General features: G+C 21.7%; 3 protein-coding genes across 6 annotated transcripts; 2 read left to right on the top strand and 1 right to left on the bottom strand.

Moving 5' to 3' along the window:
• Positions 1-325: 325 nt before the first annotated feature.
• On the bottom strand, positions 326-9,835 carry LOC122714887 (transmembrane protein 70 homolog, mitochondrial). 4 transcript variants are annotated; one of them, XM_043936655.1, is made up of 4 exons: positions 9,782-9,835; positions 1,436-1,625; positions 906-1,289; positions 326-837 (listed from the first exon to the last, which is right to left on the bottom strand). In XM_043936655.1, exons 2-4 carry the CDS (start codon positions 1,538-1,540, stop codon positions 550-552), a joined length of 777 nt encoding a protein of 258 aa, XP_043792590.1. In that variant the 5' UTR covers positions 1,541-1,625; positions 9,782-9,835; the 3' UTR covers positions 326-549. The 4 variants fall into 4 exon arrangements, with proteins under 4 accessions (XP_043792590.1, XP_043792599.1, XP_043792608.1 ...); XM_043936664.1 differs by lacking the exon at positions 9,782-9,835 and adding an exon at positions 1,660-1,796 and having other exon boundaries at positions 1,436-1,601; XM_043936673.1 differs by lacking the exon at positions 9,782-9,835 and adding an exon at positions 1,660-1,796 and having other exon boundaries at positions 1,436-1,508.
• Positions 4,710-17,184, top strand: LOC122714868 (MATH and LRR domain-containing protein PFE0570w-like). The gene is made up of 12 exons (XM_043936604.1): positions 4,710-4,740; positions 5,023-5,183; positions 5,373-7,097; positions 7,191-7,458; positions 7,551-7,981; positions 8,051-8,274; positions 8,342-9,769; positions 10,143-10,303; positions 10,469-10,635; positions 10,715-14,720; positions 15,728-15,810; positions 15,879-17,184. The coding sequence occupies exons 2-12, from the start codon at positions 5,085-5,087 to the stop codon at positions 16,602-16,604; spliced, it is 9,318 nt and encodes a 3,105-aa protein (XP_043792539.1). The 5' UTR covers positions 4,710-4,740; positions 5,023-5,084; the 3' UTR covers positions 16,605-17,184.
• A 2,899-nt stretch (positions 17,185-20,083) lies between these two features.
• On the top strand, positions 20,084-21,793 carry LOC122712766 (glycerol-3-phosphate phosphatase-like). Its single transcript, XM_043932644.1, has 6 exons — positions 20,084-20,323; positions 20,508-20,668; positions 20,754-20,891; positions 20,967-21,174; positions 21,289-21,430; positions 21,511-21,793. Exons 1-6 carry the CDS (start codon positions 20,236-20,238, stop codon positions 21,695-21,697), a joined length of 924 nt encoding a protein of 307 aa, XP_043788579.1. The 5' UTR covers positions 20,084-20,235; the 3' UTR covers positions 21,698-21,793.
• The last annotated feature ends 961 nt before the right edge of the window (positions 21,794-22,754 follow it).

Genomic DNA, 22,754 nt, shown 5'->3' with positions numbered 1-22,754 from the left:
AATCTGTGATCTCTTTAATAAAACGTACCCGCCGTTTTTACACGGTTACGAAATTATATTGTACTACTTTTAAAACTATTATTACATATGGAGGCTATATTTAAAAAACATTTGACAGTTTAATTAAATTGCAATATTATATCATTTTTAATGTATTTCTCTAAATTTACATACATTAGGATTATATATATTATTTTTTTCATGTTTATTATTTAATATGTTTTATTCGTAGATTATGTCATTAAAGGAATGAACAAATGAAAATTATAAATATTGACTAGGGATTTGTAATATTCTGCAAATTCAACACTTAAAAAATCTTATGTATATGTAATATTTTGATATTATATTTTTCAGTATACAGTCTCTTTGTAATGATGTATATATTTTGTACCTAGCAACTTATATACCGCTTTTAAATAATGTATAAAAACTATAGACTAAAATGCCATGTAATAAATAAAACTATACAAGTTAAATTATTTAACATGTTTTATTCATAGATTATGTCACTAAAGAAGATTAATGTCATTAAAGAAGATTATATCATTAATATTTTTTTTCTCTCAAATTTTCATTTTTATTTTCTATTTGAGTTGTATTAACAACTTCTATTTGACTTGTATTAACAATTGGAGATTGATTGATTGCATTTACATTTAATGATTTCATTTGAAAATCTATGGGTTTATTATAATTCATTATAATAAAATAGTGTTTACGATTTATAAAATTTTGTTCCAAAAAAAATAAGGGTTTATTTTTTACATAGCAAGTTAACAATGGTAATGTAGAATTATATTTACTTTCAGTTACATCATTTGGAGTAAATTTTATCTGCAATATAAATAATTAGATTGTATAATTATATTAATGAATAATAGTAATATTAAAGATATAAATACCGTTTTACGCTTGAGAAATAATGTATATACTGTAGCACTATATTTTTCTTCTTTAGGATAATAATGCATTTCAACTGCATATCTTTTTGTTGCAAAATGTATGAAAAAAGGATTTCCTATAGTAATTAAATTGAACAATGTCAAAATTGCTATTGCAGTTGTTAGATTATCTTCTTGTATGAATTTCATAAATACATATGGTTGAAAAATTGCTGATATTGCTGTTGTCAGTAAAGACAATACTTTAAGACCAATGACTTTAGTTTTCATGGTTCCTATATATATTAGTTCTTTATCTTCTTTATTATTTTTATCAGAAAAATGTCTTATTTGCAAAAATGGCGTATATTTTTGAATACATCTATTATTTTCTCTTGTTATGTTCTACAAAATAAAATACATTTTAAAGTATACATATTTTATATATATAATACATATTTAGAAAAATAAATAATTAGAATATTAATTTTTCAAAATTATACTATATATTGATAATTATATTATTTTAAAATAAAATATAAATTTCTAACCTTGATGTTGCTACATTTATGATACATAGAAATTCTGAATAATACAACTTCTTGCATAAACAATTTCCTTCGGCTTAAAATCCAATTTCGTAATAATAAAACCATGATTAATAATTAATAATAGATAATCTTTTTCTTTCTTTAGATACTCAAATATACAAGTATTCTAGATCACACGTCAAGGAATTAACTGTAAGCATAAATAAAGTATAAAATAGACCTACCATATCGTAGAACTTTGTATCCCATGTCTAAATTATCGTTCACATTGATTGAAGGATTGATCACCAACTAAATAAAAATTAGACATTATATATATATTTTTATATCACATAGTTCGATTATTACGAATTTCTTGTTATCATTCTTGATACATATGATATATATAAAATTGACACAAATGAAGTTTAATAATAATAATAGATTATAGATAATAGATAATAATAATAATAATAATAGATAATAAAAATAGATTTAAAAACATAAAAATATATATAAAATGACTATAATATATATATAATAATATATAATATTATTATATTTCACTAACAAAGTAGTTGATCTACATTAAATTAGATATAAGAATAAACCAAATTATGCAATAATATATTTTTGTCTCAAATTCTTATGATATTAGAACTCTATTACTATTTTTATTATTCATTCACATTATCAAAAACGCAGAATTTGATTGTCATAGGATTTTGATGTTTATTTCGGCGGAAATTATAAATAATAAATAATATAATATAATATAATATAATATAATAAATAATATAATATAAATAAACAATATATATTTTAAAATAATAAAAATCTGTAAAATAATTAATTATCTAAGATTATTTAATGAAATAGTAATGAGAAGAAGTGATCTAGATTAATTTCTTGAATTAATTTTAATTAATTTTTTTAACAATAATTATTGTTGATTAATTAATATTAGTTATATAATAACTAATACATATTTTCAAAAAGGAAAATTAATAACTTCATTATAAAGTAGATGTCTGATTCATCAAAAATAAAAATCTATAACTTCGTCTTAGAAGAAATATAAAAATTATCTTGTTTATAATAATGAATATAGGAGTTTTATTCAATTCAATAAAAAATGATAAAGTTAAAAAAAGTTGAAGTTAAAAAAATTATTAAAAATGATTTTTTTTAATATCCTTTCAAATATATATATATATATTTATTTATTTATATATTTCATATGAATTCATAGATATTTTAATTCCTGTTAATAAACAAATTATATTATATCTTAAGTATCTTGAATAAAAAAATAAAATAAATTATGCAAATATAAACAAAGAAATCAAATAATAAAAGAAGGATAAGGATAAATCAAATAATAAAACAAAGGATGAGAATTTATCATTGCACTATCTCTTTATTATCTTCTTTAGAAATATCAAATTCAATAATTTCCTACTAATGATTTACATGATCCAATACTTTTTTATAGCAACTATTAAATTTATTTACTTCAGTTGACAGTAAAAAAATAATAGTTTTTATTCTAAGAGATAAATATATATAAGATATTTATAGAATATTTTTTTTAAAATAAAAAAAATGAAGTAACTATGTACTAATTGAAATAAACTATTAAAAAAACTACATGAAATAACATGAAATAATTTTTATACTACTATATAAAAATAAAATCATGAACTAAAGATAAGATTTATATCTAGTTTATGCTTATATTATTTATAAAAATATATTTTAAAAAATATTCAAAAGATGACACTGATTTTTAATTCTTCTATGTTATTCTACTTTTAAAAAGATGTTTTTGACATTTTAGACATGGGATTGACGACCAATTTTTACTTTTTTATTTTTATCTCTCTTGTATGATTAATTATTCTTTTTATGTTTCATTTATTCAATAGATATATTCTGAATATTCTCGAATTTTATTTTATCTTTATTTTTGTTTTATCCACTTTTATTTATACTTATTTTTAGCGCGATAATAACCATAAGGAAATTATCAATTAAATTTTTATTTATATAAAATATTTTCATCATTTTTCTTTCAAAATTACAATGTGTTTTAATTTTTAATGTAAAAAATATAAATATTAAATATAGATTCTCCATTTATATAGTTTTAAACGCTTTTTTTTAAAAAATATAATATATTCTAATAGTGAAATTATTAATTATAATGAAATTTAAATAAAAACTTGATCCAATAAAAAAAAATAAAAAATAAAAGAATTAATTTACTTAATTTCACATTTCACATTTATTAATTCTTAGTTGAGTAAAATATTATTAATCTATCTATCATACATATTAAATACGTATAATTAAAATCTTTTAAATATATGAATTGAAAATTTATATTTGAATTTATTTTATACTCTTATAAAATTCATGAAATTTTATTTCAATTAATCATTATTATGTTTTCCGAAATAATATTTAAAGTTTTTATTTATTTAAAAAAGTTGTTTTTTATATATTTTTAAATAAATGTTATCAATTTTTTATTTTTTTCTTCATTTATTATTTAGTATTAGTATAGTATTATTTAATTTATTATTTTTTTTTATAATTTTTTTTTCAAAATAAAATTTATAATATTTATTTATTTTCTTAATATATTTAGGAATTTTTTAATTATATTTCTTAAAATATTTTTACTTTTAAATAAAAATTCCTTCTTAATCCTCATTCTAATATATTTTATATTCACGATACAACTTCATGTTATAAGCGTCAATGTTACCAAGACTGATTGCAAAAAGTTAAGATGTTCGAAGAGAGAGACAAAGAAAGAAGTTATTTAATAGTTTTGTTTAATATAATCAATGATTATTGTTTTCTTCATTTGATATTATTTTTGTGAAACATCGCAGTATACAATTTTTATGAAATATTATATTTGTTATCACAAATAATTATCTTTATTATATTGTTAGCATATGTCATGTTTGCAAATTACTGTTATCGATTATTCACATTTTGTCGTTGCCATGTTTTCAATTCTATGCAAGTAGGAAATCGCAAAGTACCACGTGATTGTCGTTTACAAATGATTGTGATAATTTATTGCATTCAATATTATGGAAATATTTGGAATAATATATAATATATAAAAATCCGAATATTTTAATCTGAATATTTTAAAACGTTCTTATTATTCTTTATTAAACGTTTAAAAAATTGATTTTATAAAACGTAATTTCTTAAATTAGGTTATAAATACAAATTTTATCCAGTATTTTTTCAAATTAGTTATTTTATCTGTGTTTAATGGTAAATGTATTAAATATTTAAATGTAAGTTTATTTATGGATTAAACTTATAACTAAATTATATATTAATATTATTATTTTAAAATATTAGTTTAAATAAGTTCATGATTATATATTGATTTTACTATTTTTAAATTTTATATATTAAAAATGCAAAATAATTTATTTCATGCAGTAATTATTTAATTTATTTTTGATTCTATGAAATATTTTTTAATTTTTAAAATAATATTTATGTAATTTTTTATTCAATATATATAAAGTATATTTATCATTATGATATATATTATATGATATATTTTCAAGCATGGACAAACAAGTAACAATAACCAAATATAAATTTATTGATATGCTGTATATATAAAAATATGAGTGGTAATTCTAAAAAAGAAGATATTAATGTAAAAAAGAAATATGTCTTTTTTTGTGATCCTGATGTTATTGTTCAACGTGCTGAAGCATCTGCAGTGAGTTAATCTTTTTTATTTAATTACCTTATTATTTTTATATTATATATTTTATATATTATTAATATATATTATATATTATTTTTATATTATATATTTTTATATTATATAATTTTGTATTAATAAAAATAATATTAATTATTTTTTTATATTATTTATGTATAATCTAATAAAATATAATTTTAACAGCAACAAGATTACATTACCAACCAAATCTTTAAAGACAAATCATCTAATTTTCCAATTGAATTTGACTTAAAAAATTTAGAAAAATTATCATATCAACCTATTCAACCATATCCTTTCACATTTATAAGTGCTGTGAAACGAAAGTTTATATTAAATGATGGTTCTGAAGTTTGTATAAAAACACAAGAATCAAATAACAAAAATGCAATTAAACCTTCAAGAATAATAAAGTCTGATAGTACACAGAATTTGCATGAGATTGTACATAAAATGGATTTTATAAGACCACTGAAAGTTCCAGATTTGAAAATTTCTGCAAAGAAATTAGATTTTTCGAACAGAGAAAATTGTGCATCCAAAGAATCAATATCTCCAAAATTTGAAACACCTTCAAAGGAATTTATTCATGAAAGAGGAGAAAAAAAAACAAGAAATTTTGAGCGAGTTCAAAGAAGATTAGATTTCTCAACATCAGATGTTTCATCAACTATTACTAGTGAAATAGAACCATTGAAGGTGCCAAATATTTCTATATCTTCAAATTTATCAAAGAAAAAAGAATATGTCAGAGAAAATTCCAGAGAAAAAGAAAATAGAAAAAGAATTAGAAAAGATGAATCTTTATTTTCCAAACAGGATGAAACACAAGATTTTTATAGAAGATCCAGAAGTCCTAGATATACTTCTAGAAAAGATTTTTCTAACAATATGAGTGAAAACGTAATAGTTTCAAAACTAAAAAATGATAGATTTCATATGCCAAGGGAAAGTGATTTTGTTCCATCAAAATCAAAGACTAAAAATTTTGCAACATCAACTGCTAGAAAAGTTAATGATAAGAAACACAGATCTTTTAACACTAAATCTTTAAAATCAAGAGATACTTCTCTAGAATCTAAGAACAGATCTTATAGTAATGAATCACTTTCCGAACGATCTTCAAAGTTATCAGATAAAGTCACAATTAGGGAATCTAGAAACATATTTGAAAATTTTGATTATAAAAATAAAAATGATTTACATATGTTAAAACAAATGGATGATCAAAAATACATATTTTCGTCTGAAAATAGGCAAGTTAAACAACATAAAATAACATGTCAGTCTCAAGGAAAAACAGGAAATATATTTTTTAAGGAACAAAATAAAAAATCTGAAAAAATAAAACCTTCAACAAGTAAAATAGATGGCAAAATGTATATAATAAATTCTAAAGAATCTGAAGGTATAGAAAGTATAACTAATTCAAATATAAGTGTAAGAACTCAAAGTCCAAGCACTATTTCTATACAACAAATGAAAAATAAAGATTCTGAAAAAATTGCACAAGGTACCAATATATGTAAATTGAATAAAACTACAGAAGATTCAAAATATACAGATGATTCTTTAACACAATGTACTAATGTAAATATAAAAAAGGAAGAAGAATCATTTACACAAATTGCTACTACAGATAAACAAAGTAATAGTAATAGCAATGAATCTAATTTAAGTGATAATATTTTGTCAAGTGCATTGTTTGATCCAAAAAGAATTTCATTTAGAGATGAAAATCGTTTACAACAAGAAGAATTTTGTGATTTAGTTACTCCAGATATGAATCTTATACCTCGATCTAAACGAAAGCGACAATTCATACAAAACAATAATATACAAGCAGATTTGAAATGTTCAAAACATAATATGGGTAAAATTGAAACAGAATCAGAAAATATGTTATTGGTAAGTATTGGTAATAACATATACAACATATGTAAATTATAATTTTATTTAATCTATAATTAATCTAATATAAAAGTAATTTTATAATTGTAGTTACATCCAACTGCCTTACATATGCAATTCCAAGCTGAATTGCATCTTCTTGATTCTTTTAATGAATCATTGAGACAAGTAATGGATGTTGAAAAATGTTTGTATAATGTTAGGCAAGATCAAGAAAAAGATATATCATTACAGCATAGTCAACCAAATAACCAAATAAAACCACATTTTTCTAAAACAATGGATGAAAGAGATATTGATGATATTAAACATTGCAATGATAGTAATAAAGCACATAAACTTGTTGCTACTGATAATGGTAAAGTAAAAAAAATTTATTTTATATATATTATTATATATATTAATTATCTTTTAATTTAATTCTTAATAATAAGATTAATATTAACATAGCGTTTCCGACAAATATGGTACATCATATTACAAGTCAAACTATAGGAAATGAGTTTGATAATATAAATAAAATAATTAAACCAGTAGCAGTAGAAGTACAAACTCAAACAGTGAATGATATGGCAACTCAAACAGATATACGTTCTACTCGACGAAATGTACAAAGTAGTAGATGCTCAGAAATATGTGGAACACCATATGAACGAGGATTCATTGGAGATAGTGAAATTCCACATTTTTCTTTAGATTCAGTAGAACAATTTGAAGATTTAGATCAGATAGAAGAAATATCATTGCCTAGCAAATTAAGAACAATGTCAGAAATAAGCTTACATGAAACTACATCTTCTATACGGACAGAAACTGGAACAGAGATTAGCATTTCAACTCGAGATGTAACTTGTTCTTTTAATAAATATTTAGATTTAGAAGTAAGTATAATAATTAAGAATTTCTACATTGACATTAAATCTAGATTTAAATATTTCATACATTTTTAGATTGCACAACTAATAAAAGATGAAAAACAAAGATATGATAAAATTGAGATGTTGTTTAAATCTCGTGAAAAAACTTTAAACGATCGAACTAAAAAATTAGTGAAACTAGAAGAACAAAAACGAGCATTAAGAGATACTGGACAAGATAGTCGTATTAGTTCTGTTAAAAAAAAGCAGAGAGCTTTACTTTTAAAATTACAACAAGAAAAAGATGAAATGAACAGGTATCGTATTTTTTATTATTTAGAAATGTTTTATTTATTTTTTACATTATAAAAATTTTATTTTTAGATTAAAAGAGCTTCACAAAATTGCAAGTCAAGAACGTAAACTAATGCTGCAAAAACAAAGAAATATGTTTAATCCTCAAATATCTACTAAAAATATTTTAACGAAATTAAAACGGAGCGCAGATAGTCAATCTCCAAGAAGACTATCTGGACCTATGAAGGGTTATGATATAAGAAGCAATAGTTCTATGAGTTCTTTAGTTGACTCTGATAAATCTCAACAACACGATCGATCTCAAGTAGATGCTCGTATGCAGATGTCGGAAAATGAATTACATTTTTCTAAAATTGATTTATTAAAAAGTAATAAATTCACAAATCTCGTTGAAGAATCTAACGCATCGTTTTTAAAATTTGATAAATCTGATAAAGCTATGCAAAATATGTCCGAAGAAAAATGTCTTTACAACAAACAACAAAAAGATGGAAACATATCTAAATACGAAATAAAATCAAGAAAATTTGAAGAAAAAATGCCCAGAGCAGATGTTATTAGATTGAAATCAAATCAATATAATTCGGTTGATGCGAAATTAATTCCAAATCATTCAATAAATATTTCTGGAAAATATCTTTTCGAAAAAGAAAAATCTCCCGATGTATCAGAATTATTACAACAGAATTTAAATAAATCTACATCTGAATATATTAAATCAGAATCTGATACTTTAGTAGAAGAATTATCTAAAAAGTCAAAACCTTCTCAAGTAATCGATAATCATTTTCAGATTCTAGTATCGCCAAGAGAATCTTTAAAAGCTATTTCTACAAATAGTGAAATTTTATCAGAAGAAATAAGTTCAGTCAGTCAAGATACTGTATTGAAAACATCGAAATCATCACAAGTATCTGAAGATATTTTGCAGATGTATTCAAAAAGTTCTAAAAGAAGTAGTAAATCAATTCCGACCGACATGTCTAAAAAAACTCAATATAGTTCCGAATCAAAATCAAATTTTAAACGTAAAAGTTCAAAGTGTCAAAAAAGCAAATCATCATCTAGTATACTTACAGAAAATATATTACGGTCTAAATCTCATTCTCAAATGTCAGAAGAATTTGTAAAACATCATAATAAACGAACAAGAATGGAAAAAGAATTTGTTCAATTTGATAAAAATGATGAAAATGCACTTATTGATAAACATACGAAAGATAAAAATTTAAAATTATTAACAGATCAAATAAACGATTATGACGCTAAAGAAAATGTATTTTGTCAGAAAATATTTGATAAAAATGTAGATATTTACGGAAATTCTTGTTGTAGTCAAGACAAAAATGGACATAATTTTGATGAAGCAAAATCTCAAATTGGTAATTTTGCTATTTCTCATCATAGTTCTGGAGAGAGTGATAAAAATTATTCCAAATCCGTAGTTATCAGATCGCAAGATCATAATTTGAAAACATCTAAAAAACTCGAACAGTAAGTACATACCTTTTTTTAAATTAATATATTTATATATTTCACTATCGGCGGTAAGCATTTTTAATATAATATTGAATCTAAATTAATAACATTACGAATCATAGAAAGAAGAAACACGTGTAAGAAATCTAATAATAAACTGTATATTCACATCATGAAATGAAGCATTGTAAAAATAGATTCAGTGCAGCAGTGATCTGCATTCCACTGTTATTGCAGTATTCTACTATAGCAAAGATTATTTGGTTCAATTTTTAAGATCAAATAATTTTTAATAATTTCAAATTTTTATAATTTTCACATTTAAGTTGTTTGATAAAATCGATATGGAAGATTTATTTCTGCTATCAGACGTGATTACATTTTTCAGAATTTTAAATGCGCGTGAAGCTGCGCTTACATCGCGGAAAAATTGTGTGGAAGAGTGGATGGCTTGGCATGCGAAATTAAGAACGGAAGAAGATCGTGTTGCACGAATGGAACAAGCTGCACTTAAACTTGTAACTGCAACATCTAATGTTTTTTTACAAGGTAATTTTATTATTAAATATCTTTAATTATAATTGACAAATTCATTGTTTTTATAAATAAAATTTTTTTATATAAATAAATAATTATCTATATAGACATATTAATAAATTAAGAATTTAATTATTTGTTTTAATTATTAAAAATCAGTATTGTATTATTTTATAGATACTACTGTTTCATCGGACACGAGCGATATTGAAGGAAGAATAGAATTACTAACAGAAAAATTAGCCGAAAGACGAATAGAGATGTCACGGTTAAAAAGGGAAGCTAGAAAACAGACGAAACAGAAACTTCGTGCTTTAGAAGCTAATTTGTTGAATCAAATAAAGGTAAACAATTTAATATTGATAATAAATTTAAAATATTATTCATTATATATATATATTAAATAATCTGTTGTGCAAATAGAAATATGATACAACAATTTACGAAATGCGCAAAAAATTGGAGTCAAGAAAAGGAGCTTCTAAAGATAATGAAAAATTAGCAATAGAATCAAGATCATTGGCAGACTTTAAAATACCTGAGATTCCATTAAAAAAATTGCAAGATATATTTAAAAATAATGATTTACTAAGATCTAGATCAGAATCCGATTTATTATCTACAAAAAAATTATCAATTAAAGATCCTATGAAAAATATTAATATATTACAAAATGAAATTATTGAAGCCAGATATGAGAAAAATCATTCTGAAAGAATGACTAAATCTTTAAGAAGCATAAGAACATTGGAACAATTAAGTTCCGCAAAATCGAGTATGGTGAATCACAGTAGTCAGTCTGTTTTTGATGAAAGTATATCAGAACAAATCGAAATTGATAAATTTGGTTCTGCTTCCATGTCATCAGTTTCAGATGGTGCTGGATCTGAAAAAAATATTCCTTGTGGAACTCAACAATATATAAATGAAATACAAAATAAGCAAAGTATATCAGATGCAAAGAAAAGTATTTCTGAAGATGTTAAAACTGGAATCAATACACCAAAGTCTGAATCAGATATATATACACAATCGGAAGCCAAGTTTTCTAAATATGATACTACAATTCAATCTGATTTAAAAGAATATAAGTCTGATTTTGATACATTTTCTGAACAGTCCCGAGTTAAGACTATTTCATCACAATCTAAAATTAATAAATCTCAACATTCGGAACATTTGGAACATATTTTATCAGAGAAATCTAACAATATTCAACATTCTAACGCAGAAATAAACACTGAATCTGTTAATGAAAGTCTTGATTTCTCTAAAAAATTAGATTTTTTGCGTGTAAATAATCAAAATTTGAATGAGGACATAAGCTCGCTTGAAAATGAATTGAAAATACTTTCAGAAATGATGTCACGTTTTAATAAAAAATCTATTGAAGAGAAAAAATATGAACTACAAAATGAAGAAAAAAGTACATCAAAAGATATATCTGAAATACATTCGGTATCGGATAAAATCAATGAAGTTTATGACGTAGAAGTTATAAAAGAGGATAAAATCAAAAATATAGAATTACATTCGAAGGAGAGTAACTCCGACATTCCACAATATTTAACAAATAATACAAAATTATTGTCACCTACTAACTTCAATGATAGCAATAGTATAGTGGAAGAAGTTGATAATGTAATATCTGTTATAATGCCACAAAGTAAAATATCACCTTCTAAATCAAGTAGCCAAGAAATTGATTATAAAGCAAGAAGTAAAAAAATTTTAAATGAAATCGAAAAATCTATAATATCAGAACATATTAAAATACCTAAGGATGACCGTTCAGAGATATCAATTGAAAATAAAAATTTAAGTTTATATAAAAGAAATGAGGAAATATCTAATGATACATCTGCTAATATCAAATCTTTATCTGAAATTTATTCAAAATCGATTCAAGATAAAAATCGATGCATAAATATTTTGGAATTTGAAACAACATATCCCGAAAAAAATATTGAAGAAAATTTAACTGATTTGCATAATGTAGAAAGTTATCAATCGTTGAAATCGAAAAAAAATTCTTCGTTATCTTCAGAAAACGTCGAAGATAATGAAAAGGATAAATCTTTAAATCAAAATACAGATATCAATCTTAGTTCAATAATAAATGATATATCTTCTACAGAAATTCATTTAGAAAATAAGAATAATTCTGCACTTCAAGATGTTTCAAAACAAGCAACAGTTACAGAATATGTAAACGAATTATTGAAAAGACAAATTTCTCCTCAGTTATCAAATTCAATAAAAACAATTGAGACTTCTAAAGAATCAACAGATCATGTAAAAGATATAATAAATGATAATATGTCTTATCAAAATATAAATGATATACATCTAGTTTCAAAAGCAAAGAATTTAGAATTATTATTAAAAGAATCTAAAGAATTAACTAATAATAATAAAAATGAAACTGTCTTTACACAAACTGAAGAGATGATAGAATCTCAAGAAGTTTCTCAAAAATCCATTAAAAGATCGAAACAAGATATTTCTGATAATGATTTAGATATAAGTAAAAAAGAAATTATTGAGAATAATAATCAATCAGAAATATTTTTGAATAAAACTTTTAACAAAAATGACTGGACTATATCTAATTCGTTTGATGTTATTTCTGCATGGGAAAAATCTCAAAGTCAAACATCAAAATCATTCAACGATTCGAATATATTAAATTCAAAAAACATATCCCAATCAATTAACTATAAAAATGAAATTTGTAAAAATAAAATAATTAATGATGAAATAGAGGATGATGTAGAAGATATAGAGAATGTTTCTTCATTTATTCCAAAAAGTGAATCTACAAATATTGAAATACATGAAATAAAATTTGATGAAACATTAGACTACCATTTTGAAAAATTTGATAATAAAAGCAAAGATGTATTGCATATAATTTCTAAAAACAATGATGAAGAGCAAAATGAAAATAGTATAGAAACTAATGATTTCCAAAAAATTATTTATGATTCTGTCACTAAAATATTGGATAAAGTTGAAAAAAGTATCGAAAATAATACAATAAAAGAGAAAACTGAAAATCATACAGATATGGATAATGTAAAAAATAAAAATGAAATACAGATAGAAGAAAGAGAAAAATCAATTTCAAGTAATGTTATTTTAAGTAATAATTTAGAAGAAAATTTAGAAAAAAATAAAATGAAGTTCAGTGATATTAATGAAGAAATCTCTCTTTTGAACTTCAGCAATGATAATAATAAAAATATCAATGAAGAAATAACAATTAATGAAAATACTGAGATTATAGACACAAATGTTGAAATTGAAAATGACGAGAATACGTATTATAGTGAATCTAAATCTCGAGAAATTATTATAACAGAATTAGAACCAGAAAGTGTAGAAAATGAAAGTTTATCAGAACTTGAAATTGATGCTCAAATAGAATTAGCAGAAGAAGAATTCATAGAAACAGACAGAAATAAAGAAGAAATAGTATCACAAGAACAAAAATTTTTGGAAACTATAATAGAACAAGATAGTTCTGATGGTGAACAACTTGATAATTTAGTTGAAGTAACTGAAGGTGTATTGGATGTTATAGAAAAAGGAATTAAATGTTCTACAGATTCTATTATCGAATTGAAATCTATTTCGTCTTGTAAAACAAATGACCATGATGTTGAAATTCAAGATAATAAAATGCAACATGAAAAAAATTCTGTAATTGTAAATGATAACAAGATAATAGAGCATGTTGAAGATACATCCAATGTATCACTAAATGTAATGATGAATAAAACTTTTGATGTTGTGAAAGATCCAGAATATGAAGATATTTCAGAAGAAAGTCTTGAAGTTTCTGAAATATTTGATAAAAGCGAGCTCCAGAAATCTACTATTATACAAAAATCGTCTATACCAGAAAAATATGAAGCAATACAAAAATCAGAAAAAGTATTAAAAATACTTGATGAAATTTCACAAAAATCTTTGTTGAATTCAGAAAATGATGTAAACAAATTTCAAGACAATGAATATGTTTCTGAAAATAATAAGGAATTACAAATTTCTAATAAAATTAGTATTAAAAATAATCAATCATTATCAGAAAAAATAGAAAATCAAAAATCTGAAAAAATAATATTAGAAAAAGAAAATCAATTAATAGAAAATGTGACTAATATGAACGAAACGAAAAAAAAAAAACAGGAACAAGATGTTTTATCTGAGTCAAGTGAAGATAGAGATACACCAAAAGGTGTATCGGAAATTGATATGGATTCTCCTCGAGATTCAAGATTGAATATCGATGTTTTAAATGATGATTTATTAAGTAATCGAAACATAGAAAATCAAAATATAGATTCAAAGAATACATTTCATGCTACACCCGTTGTTGCAACATCTGAAAAGGATATAGAGGTCATGATAGATAAATTAAAAGGTATGATTTTCTACTCTACAATTTCATTTATTAAATTACTATAAAATTAAAACTATATAATTTTTTTATTTATATATTTATATATGAATTTATTTATATATAATTTGAATTTCATTAGAATCACATTTTTAAATATATATTTATATAATTGAATGATATATTATATAATTTATATAATTGATTATATATTTATATAATGAATTTATATAATTATATTTCTTTCATATTTTGTAAATATTTTTTCATTGTTTATCCCTTATATTATATATCTATTATATATCTATTATATTAAATATCTATATATATAAATATGTATATAAATTTATAAAAAACACTTAAATTATTTTAAATTATATTATTGTTGAATGAATATATAAATGGATAAATATTTTATATTATGTAAATCATATATTAGACATAATTTATAAAAATTTGAATTTCAATATTATTTATATACATTAATTTTTATGTTGGCTGTATATTTCTGTGCAAAGCATTGCCTCGTATAGCTATATATTATTTATTTTCAGAGTAACAAAGTCGAGATAATAAGTACTTAAGGTAATACAACACGAAACTTTGAATGAAATAAACATTGACTTGTTTTTTTTTATATAAATCAGTATTGCATGAGTGCTTGATATTTACTTATCAATTTCTACATGCACAAAGAAAGCCTGTAAATATTGTGCAACACAATATAAAATATAAAACATTATATTTCCTGTCTTCCTTTCAAATATTTTTCAAAAAAAAATAATTATTATATATATAAATATGATCTTGTATGATTTTATCACGGCTTTATACCATTTTAAAATATTTTTCAATCCATATTTTGATATCTTTCTTTTTTATTTCTTTTTTTTTTTAAATCATCAAAGCACTTAATTGAAATAAAATGTGAACTGTAATATAATATAAAGATTCGTGTTGCTTTTCCTAGATAATTAATTTATAAAACTTTTCATAAGTTTGCATCATATTTCAAATTTTTATTTGCACAGCTTCATTGGAACAACCTGGCATGGAAGTTGCAGATTGGGAAGCAAAATTACTTCGTATTGAACAACTTCAGATTGAATTAGAGGTAATTTATTTCTATCATTCCATTATATTTGGTAAAATTCAATCTCTTTTATATTCATTTTATTGTAGATTAAAAAATTAGAAGCAGAAGAAGAATCCTATTATGTTCGAAAAATACCAAATAAACCACCACCTCCCTACACTCCACCTACTGGAAGTGCAAGAATTTCAACTTCGCTTGGATCACCTTCTCCTCCTCCAGCTGTGATTCCTTCAAACATAGAGGAATTAATAGCATTTACAGAAAAAGCCACAGCAATAATATTCAAAGCTAAGGAAGCTGGAGAAGATATCATGAATTTAGAAGCTCCTTCTGAAATTTGTGAATTAACCAAAGAAAATGACGAGATCATGAAAAAAGATAGAAGAATTTACAATACATTCCTTTTCGATTTGTGTAAAGAAACAATCGCTGAAGTTTATCAAGCTGAATACGAAAAACCAGGTCCAAGTTGGACAAAACCAAACGTAAAAACAAAACCTATCGTGAAGATTCCTAAGACTATACAAGAACTTAATGCTTATGTGAATAAAGAAGTGGCTACATTATTCGGTTTCAAAACAAAACTGCAACGAGAAAATATGGTAATGCGTTGGAGTAGAAAACGAAGAGACCGAGTTGATGAATTATTGGCTAGAGAAGCTCAAGCTGAGGAAGATGAATGGACGAAATTTCATCATGATGAACTCGCGGTAAAAAATGGTCTTACTGTAACTATATTAGATACTCTGTTAATGGAGACTGTGAATGTAGTTAAAGTTGCATATGCAAAGAAAAGAAAAGTAATGATTTAGTTTTTTTATTTTTTTTCTTTCTTTTTTCTTTTTTTTTTTTTTTTTTTTTTTATTTGCAAAGTTAAGATTTATGACTGAAATACTGATACATATATGAATTATAACATAATCGTTATAATTAAAAAAAACAGTATATATTATTTTGAAATTAATTAGCTTAAACTGCTATAATTTTAATGAATTTTGTTAATTAATTATTATTTGTATTCTATGATTTGTAAGGCTGGTTCCTATTTATTTCATGTTCGTAAATAAGAAGACAAAAGGTGTGACAAATTTTATGAATTTTAGAAGTAATATGTAATTAGCAATTGTCGACCTATAGAACTCGATAATCAAACTATAAGTTCATTTTGTTAAAATAGAATTATTATTAGAGTATATAAGTTTTAGAATAGCATATAAATTTATCACAATTTATATTCATATATATTGAGATGTAACATATTTAACATAGGAATCCCATTAATTTTAAGAACATATAATTATTAATTTAATAACTTAGAGCGTTTTGTTCGAGTAAATTTATATTATACAATATATTTTTTATTTATTTGTTTTGAATTTGATTACAAATTTATAAATATTAAATTTATTTTCATGAAATAAATTTATAGCTAAAACTTATAACAATTTATAAATAACATTTTAATTACAATATTAATTGGACAAAATTTAACAAATACTCGAACAAAATGTTCCTTTGATTACATATATCTATAACTATGTTATAGAAGTTATCAATCATAGAACATATATGATATGTTCTTATTAAGTCGTATCGGATTTCATAAAATTATGCTCAACTATGTATAATAAAACAAAATTTAAACCAAAAGACTGATACTTTGGGGCCATTTCGATCTAAATTAAAAACAGATAAAGAAAGATAAAGAAACTTAAAGAAAGATATAATAGTTAATAATTAAACATTGTTTATAAATTGGCGCTGAAAAAAACTTTCCAAGTTAGCTATCTGTAACAAAGAGATAGTTTTGATTTTTTATTATATAGCCCCTTTAATATAAAAGAAATTAATATACAAATGTAAAAAAAAAAAAGAAAAAAATCTACTTTTTATATTATGAATTGCATCGCGTTTATAAACTGATTAATCAGTTATATTTTAATATAATTTTGATTGGTAATATGTTGATTCTATTCTATTATAACAATTTATTACTTAAGTTTACATTTATGGTTGTGATGTCAATTTAATATTCACAAAATAAAAAATAAAAATAACGGTTAATTATATAATGTTAATTATATAAAAATACAGCAGTGATGAAGAATGGAATATTAGCTTTAATTAGTATGAATTGTGAATTATCAACTTGACATATTTTAAAAACATTTTTTTTTTGATACAAGTCTTTTAACATGACTTTGAAAAATTTTGTTTTAGAAATGTACATATGATAATAAGATTTAAATATTACAATACTAGACTTTCTTTTTTAAAAATTTCTACCAATTAGAATTATAAAAGATAATATAAGAATTATAAAAATTTTTCAAGTCTTTTGTTTATTATGTAACTTTTTTGTTTATTTTTTTCTCTTTTTTTAATTTACAATTAGTTTAATACTAATTGCATATATAACTGTTATGTATTATAGATATTGTTCACGTATGTAGTGTTGAATATGTACTTAATTAAGCTATAATATATTTTATAATAAATTTTTTGAAAAATTTCTGATGTTTCTGTTAATATTTGCACAAAAAGAAAATATAATATTCCAATGATATCTTTGTATATAAAGAAATAAATAATATAAAAAAAATTTATTTTTTTTTATATTATTATAAGAAAAAAATTTTTTGTATTTATGATATTCATGTTTTTGATAATAATTTTAATAAATAAAAAAAAAATTTTATATAGATTGCTTTAAATAAAATATTTTTAAATTTCTGCCAAACTTTAATATATATGCATCTATAATCAGGAGAAAAATTTATATCATTTTCCTCATTAGGAGGCTATAACTCTTATGTAGGCATTATTAATATTTTTAAAAATATTAATCACTAAAAATATTTTGAAAAAGATTCTGAAGTAGGTGCAGTGCTAGTTTTGATAAATATTTTAGTTATTCAAAATTGATAATAATAGTATAATATTTAAATGATTTCAATATATATTTTATTGCTATAAGTGCAAATATAAAAATTCTTTTTGTTAATAATATTAATATACCTGGTATATATATATATTTTACACATATAATTTCTATATAATTATAAAATAATGTAAAAGTTGATTTAAAAATTATATTTTTTATTAGGTACTAAAGTTTTAGTATAATGCATAAAAAGTTGTACAAAAAAAAACTGTGTAAATAATTAATAAGAAAACTTGTATGTTACATTCCAGATATATTAATAAAACGATTTCAAAAAATACTAAATGTACGTTAATTATAGGAGACAACCAGTGTCACTTTAAGACATTATTAGTTTTAACAGGAGTTAAATTAGAAGATATAAATAAATAGAAACATCATGTGATAAAGAAAAAAATAAATTTATATCTGATTATTATATTGAATCGCTTGATGATCTTTTATCTTATTTAGAAAAATTAAAAAAAAAATATATAATATATATATACATAGAATTTTTTTTTTATTTTTATCAAAATTTCGATATTTATATAAATTTCATTACATTCATTGCAATAGATTACAAAGAAAATGAAAAACAGATTGTTAGTTTATCAAAATTTATGATTGGTTAATTTTTTTTCTCTTGTTGAGAATTATTATTTATTGAAAATGTATTTTAATATATGTTTCAGTAAACAATAATAATCGTATATTATTTGTTCTTCAATTAGTTTTTTCTCTCTTTACTACTCTCAAATCAAAATATGACATCAAATTTTGAAAATCTAAAATCTCGTCTGGCAATTGTGATTCATAATGTAAATAAAGAAATGGGAAATTATATCGTTTGATGCAACATGATACATGATATAAGTGTAGAGTAAGAATATGACGTCATTTGAGAGAATTTTTGCAACAATTCTAATTATAATTAAAATGTGATTTAAAATAATTATTGAATTTATTAAAAATATATATTAATTTACTAATAAAAATTATTTATGTCGATATTATATTAATACATGATTTTCAAAAATATGGAAATTAACTTTTTAAATGATATGATTACATTCTATTAAATTTTATTTTATATAATTATAATAGTAATTTAAATTAATAAAGTAATAAAATTAAGTTTACTTTTATTTAAAATAATCATGTGATCTATATTATTTCTTTTTATATATGTATAAAACATATTTCAAAAATATTTAATAATCAAAATTGAATAAAAAAATTATAACATATATTAAAATAAAATAAACTCATAATCATCATCGTATATATTCATCGTATATTGGTAGTTATGAATGAAAGAAACGATTTATATCTCTATATTATGTAATAAATGCTGAAGGTCACGATGTCAATGCGTGATTGTCAGTGATAGACATACTTTGTTTAAAATTATCTCTGTAGTTATTATAGCGGTTAATTGATAAAGGGTATATTTTGTGTGGATACTAGAAGACAGTTTCATTTTAGTTTGACTACTTGTACCTGTAGGTTATAGTAAAATGAAAACAAAAAATATATTATCATTATCAAATGTAGAATTTAAAACTCTAATGGATTCTATTGATGTAGTTTTATCAGATTGTGATGGTGAGTGATTATTTAGTATAAATATGATTTTTCTTAATGATATTTTAAAATATTTTAAAATAAAAGTAATTTAATATTCATTTATATTGTAATATTAATATTGAAATATTTAATAATTAATAATAAATAAATAATTCAATGTGCAACATTATAAATAATGTTAATTAATCTCAGTAAATCTTAGGTGTGTTATGGAGAGAAACAGAGGTAATAAAGAATTCACCTGAAACAGTAAAAAAGTTGAAAGAATTAGGTAAAAAATTCTTTTATATAACAAATAATAATACTAAAACTAGAACTGAATTTTTAAAAAAATGTAATGATTTGAACTATGATGCAACAATAGTAAGTAAAATGTATTACAATGTTTATAATTGAATAGAATATTTATAGAATATTATATAAAATATTATTTTAAATTTTTATTTAGGATGAGATAGTATGCACTTCATTTTTGGCTGCTGTATATCTTAAAGAAAAAAAATTTGATAAAAAAGTATATGTAGTTGGAAGTGTTGGCATTGGTAAAGAACTTGAAGCTGTGGGTATTCAACATTATGGTACTGGAGTGAGTATTTAAAAAAAAAACTATAATTAGTTAATATATTTAAATATGATAAACATTTATATTTTATTATTATAGCCAGATATAATAGAAGGTGATGAAGTAGAATTGGTAAAAAACTTTAAGCCAGATCCAGAAGTTGGAGCAGTTGTTATAGGCTTTGATAAAGATTTCAGTTTTCCTAAGATTGTAAAAGCTGTTACTTATTTAAATGATCCCAATGTTCATTTTATAGGAACAAACAATGATATTGAAAGGCCTTCACCAAGTACTAACAAATTTCCAGGTTGAAATTTATTTATATTATTATATATTATATTATAATCTAATTTTTTAATATGTTTTATATTTATTTTAAATATTTTTTTAAAAAGTTTAACTATAAGATTTAATTATATAGGAACTGGTTGCTTCATAAAAAATATAGAATCAGCTTGTAATAGATCAGCAGTAATACTTGGGAAACCAGAATCTTTTGTCAGTGAATATATTACAAAGAAGTATGGTTTAAATCCTGAAAGAACACTCATGATTGGTGATAAGTAAGTATAATTCATAATAATAATTTATAATACATCTGAGCAATTTTTATATCATTTAATACATAACTGTTTTGTTTCAGTTGTAATACTGATATCCTTTTGGGAAAACGTTGTGGATTTAAAACTTTAGTTGTATTAACTGGTATTACAACACAAAATGATATAGAGAATATGAATGCTTCTGATATAAATACTAAAAATTTGATAATACCAGACTATTATGCAAATGAATTAGGTGATATATTAGAAATGATTAAAATATTTTGATGATTTTAAAAAATTTAATTCAAATATTTAATATTATTTAAAAATATTTAAAAATATGATATATAATTGTTTTATTTTCTATTGTTCTATTTATTTTCTGTTTTTGTTATATTTTTTGCCCTTATATTTAATGTAATAATATATAAAATATCTAAATATTAATAATAAGTATTAGAAAAGGGATCTTCATTTTTCGTTTATCAAATTCATGTATATATTTATATACAAGAATATGCAGTATATAACTGCTTTCAATATTAGCTAAAGTAATATTCTCATATGTATAATATTAAAAATGATTAATGTTTAAATTTTTTGTATTATTATTTTCTATTTTTATAAATAGAATTTATTATTTTTATACAAATAATAATTATTTGTCACAAGCTTTATATTAACAATAATAAACATTAAAAATATGTTTATATATATTTTATTAAAAGTAAAGCATTTTTATTATTTGAAATAAAACGAAAATAAAGAAAATTTCCTAAAATTATTTTGTACTTTTTATATATTTTTTTTTAAATATTGAATATATTTATAAAAATTAATTTATCATAGATATGTTATCTTATTTTAATTTAATGAAAATTATTATTTAAATAAAATTTTAAATAAATGAAAATTGATTATACTTATTATACTTTATTTTTATATTTTTAATTATATTTTTAATTATACTTTAGATATATCTAATTTTTATATCTGAGATATAAAAATATGTCAATAAAATATAATGAAAGATATGATGGAAGCAAATAGAATGATACTTTTCTTGTCATTTTTATGATTTTGTATTAGTAAAGGAAAGACTTGTTTTATGATAAAGGAGAAAAATAAATAAATAATTTATATATCATAATGGACGAAGTATAAAACAGATATGTTATTCATTGTATTTTGCATGTATCACAGAGTCTTAAAATTTTTAGATCATCTTTACTTAAATATACATTTTATATATTAAAAAATACTAAATATTTTTACTTTTTATTGCCTTTTAATTAAATTATCATATGTATATATTGCGTATATATTATAATAAATAACAACA

Source organism: Apis laboriosa, unplaced genomic scaffold (assembly GCF_014066325.1).
Source record: "Apis laboriosa isolate Shangri-la unplaced genomic scaffold, ASM1406632v1 scaffold112_cov148, whole genome shotgun sequence".
NCBI classification, from domain to species: domain Eukaryota; kingdom Metazoa; phylum Arthropoda; class Insecta; order Hymenoptera; family Apidae; genus Apis; species Apis laboriosa.
The sequence above is the reverse complement of the archived record's forward strand: the minus strand, read 5'-3'. Positions and strand labels throughout refer to the sequence as shown.

Excerpts from the sequence above, each read along its gene's own strand:
- LOC122714887 (XM_043936655.1), bottom strand. The coding sequence starts at position 1,540 with ATGGTTTTATTATTACGAAATTGGATTTTAAGCCGAAGGAAATTGTTT. Across the intron at positions 1,290-1,435 it reads ATAAATGTAGCAACATCAAG|AACATAACAAGAGAAAATAA; the intron begins GTTAGAAATTTA and ends TTTATTTTGTAG. Across the intron at positions 838-905 it reads TATTTCTCAAGCGTAAAACG|ATAAAATTTACTCCAAATGA; the intron begins GTATTTATATCT and ends TTTATATTGCAG.
- LOC122712766 (XM_043932644.1), top strand. The coding sequence starts at position 20,236 with ATGAAAACAAAAAATATATTATCATTATCAAATGTAGAATTTAAAACT. Across the intron at positions 20,324-20,507 it reads AGTTTTATCAGATTGTGATG|GTGTGTTATGGAGAGAAACA; the intron begins GTGAGTGATTAT and ends AGTAAATCTTAG. Across the intron at positions 21,175-21,288 it reads AAGTACTAACAAATTTCCAG|GAACTGGTTGCTTCATAAAA; the intron begins GTTGAAATTTAT and ends TTAATTATATAG.
- LOC122714868 (XM_043936604.1), top strand. The coding sequence starts at position 5,085 with ATGAGTGGTAATTCTAAAAAAGAAGATATTAATGTAAAAAAGAAATAT. Across the intron at positions 10,304-10,468 it reads ATCTAATGTTTTTTTACAAG|ATACTACTGTTTCATCGGAC; the intron begins GTAATTTTATTA and ends ATTATTTTATAG. Across the intron at positions 10,636-10,714 it reads ATTTGTTGAATCAAATAAAG|AAATATGATACAACAATTTA; the intron begins GTAAACAATTTA and ends TTGTGCAAATAG.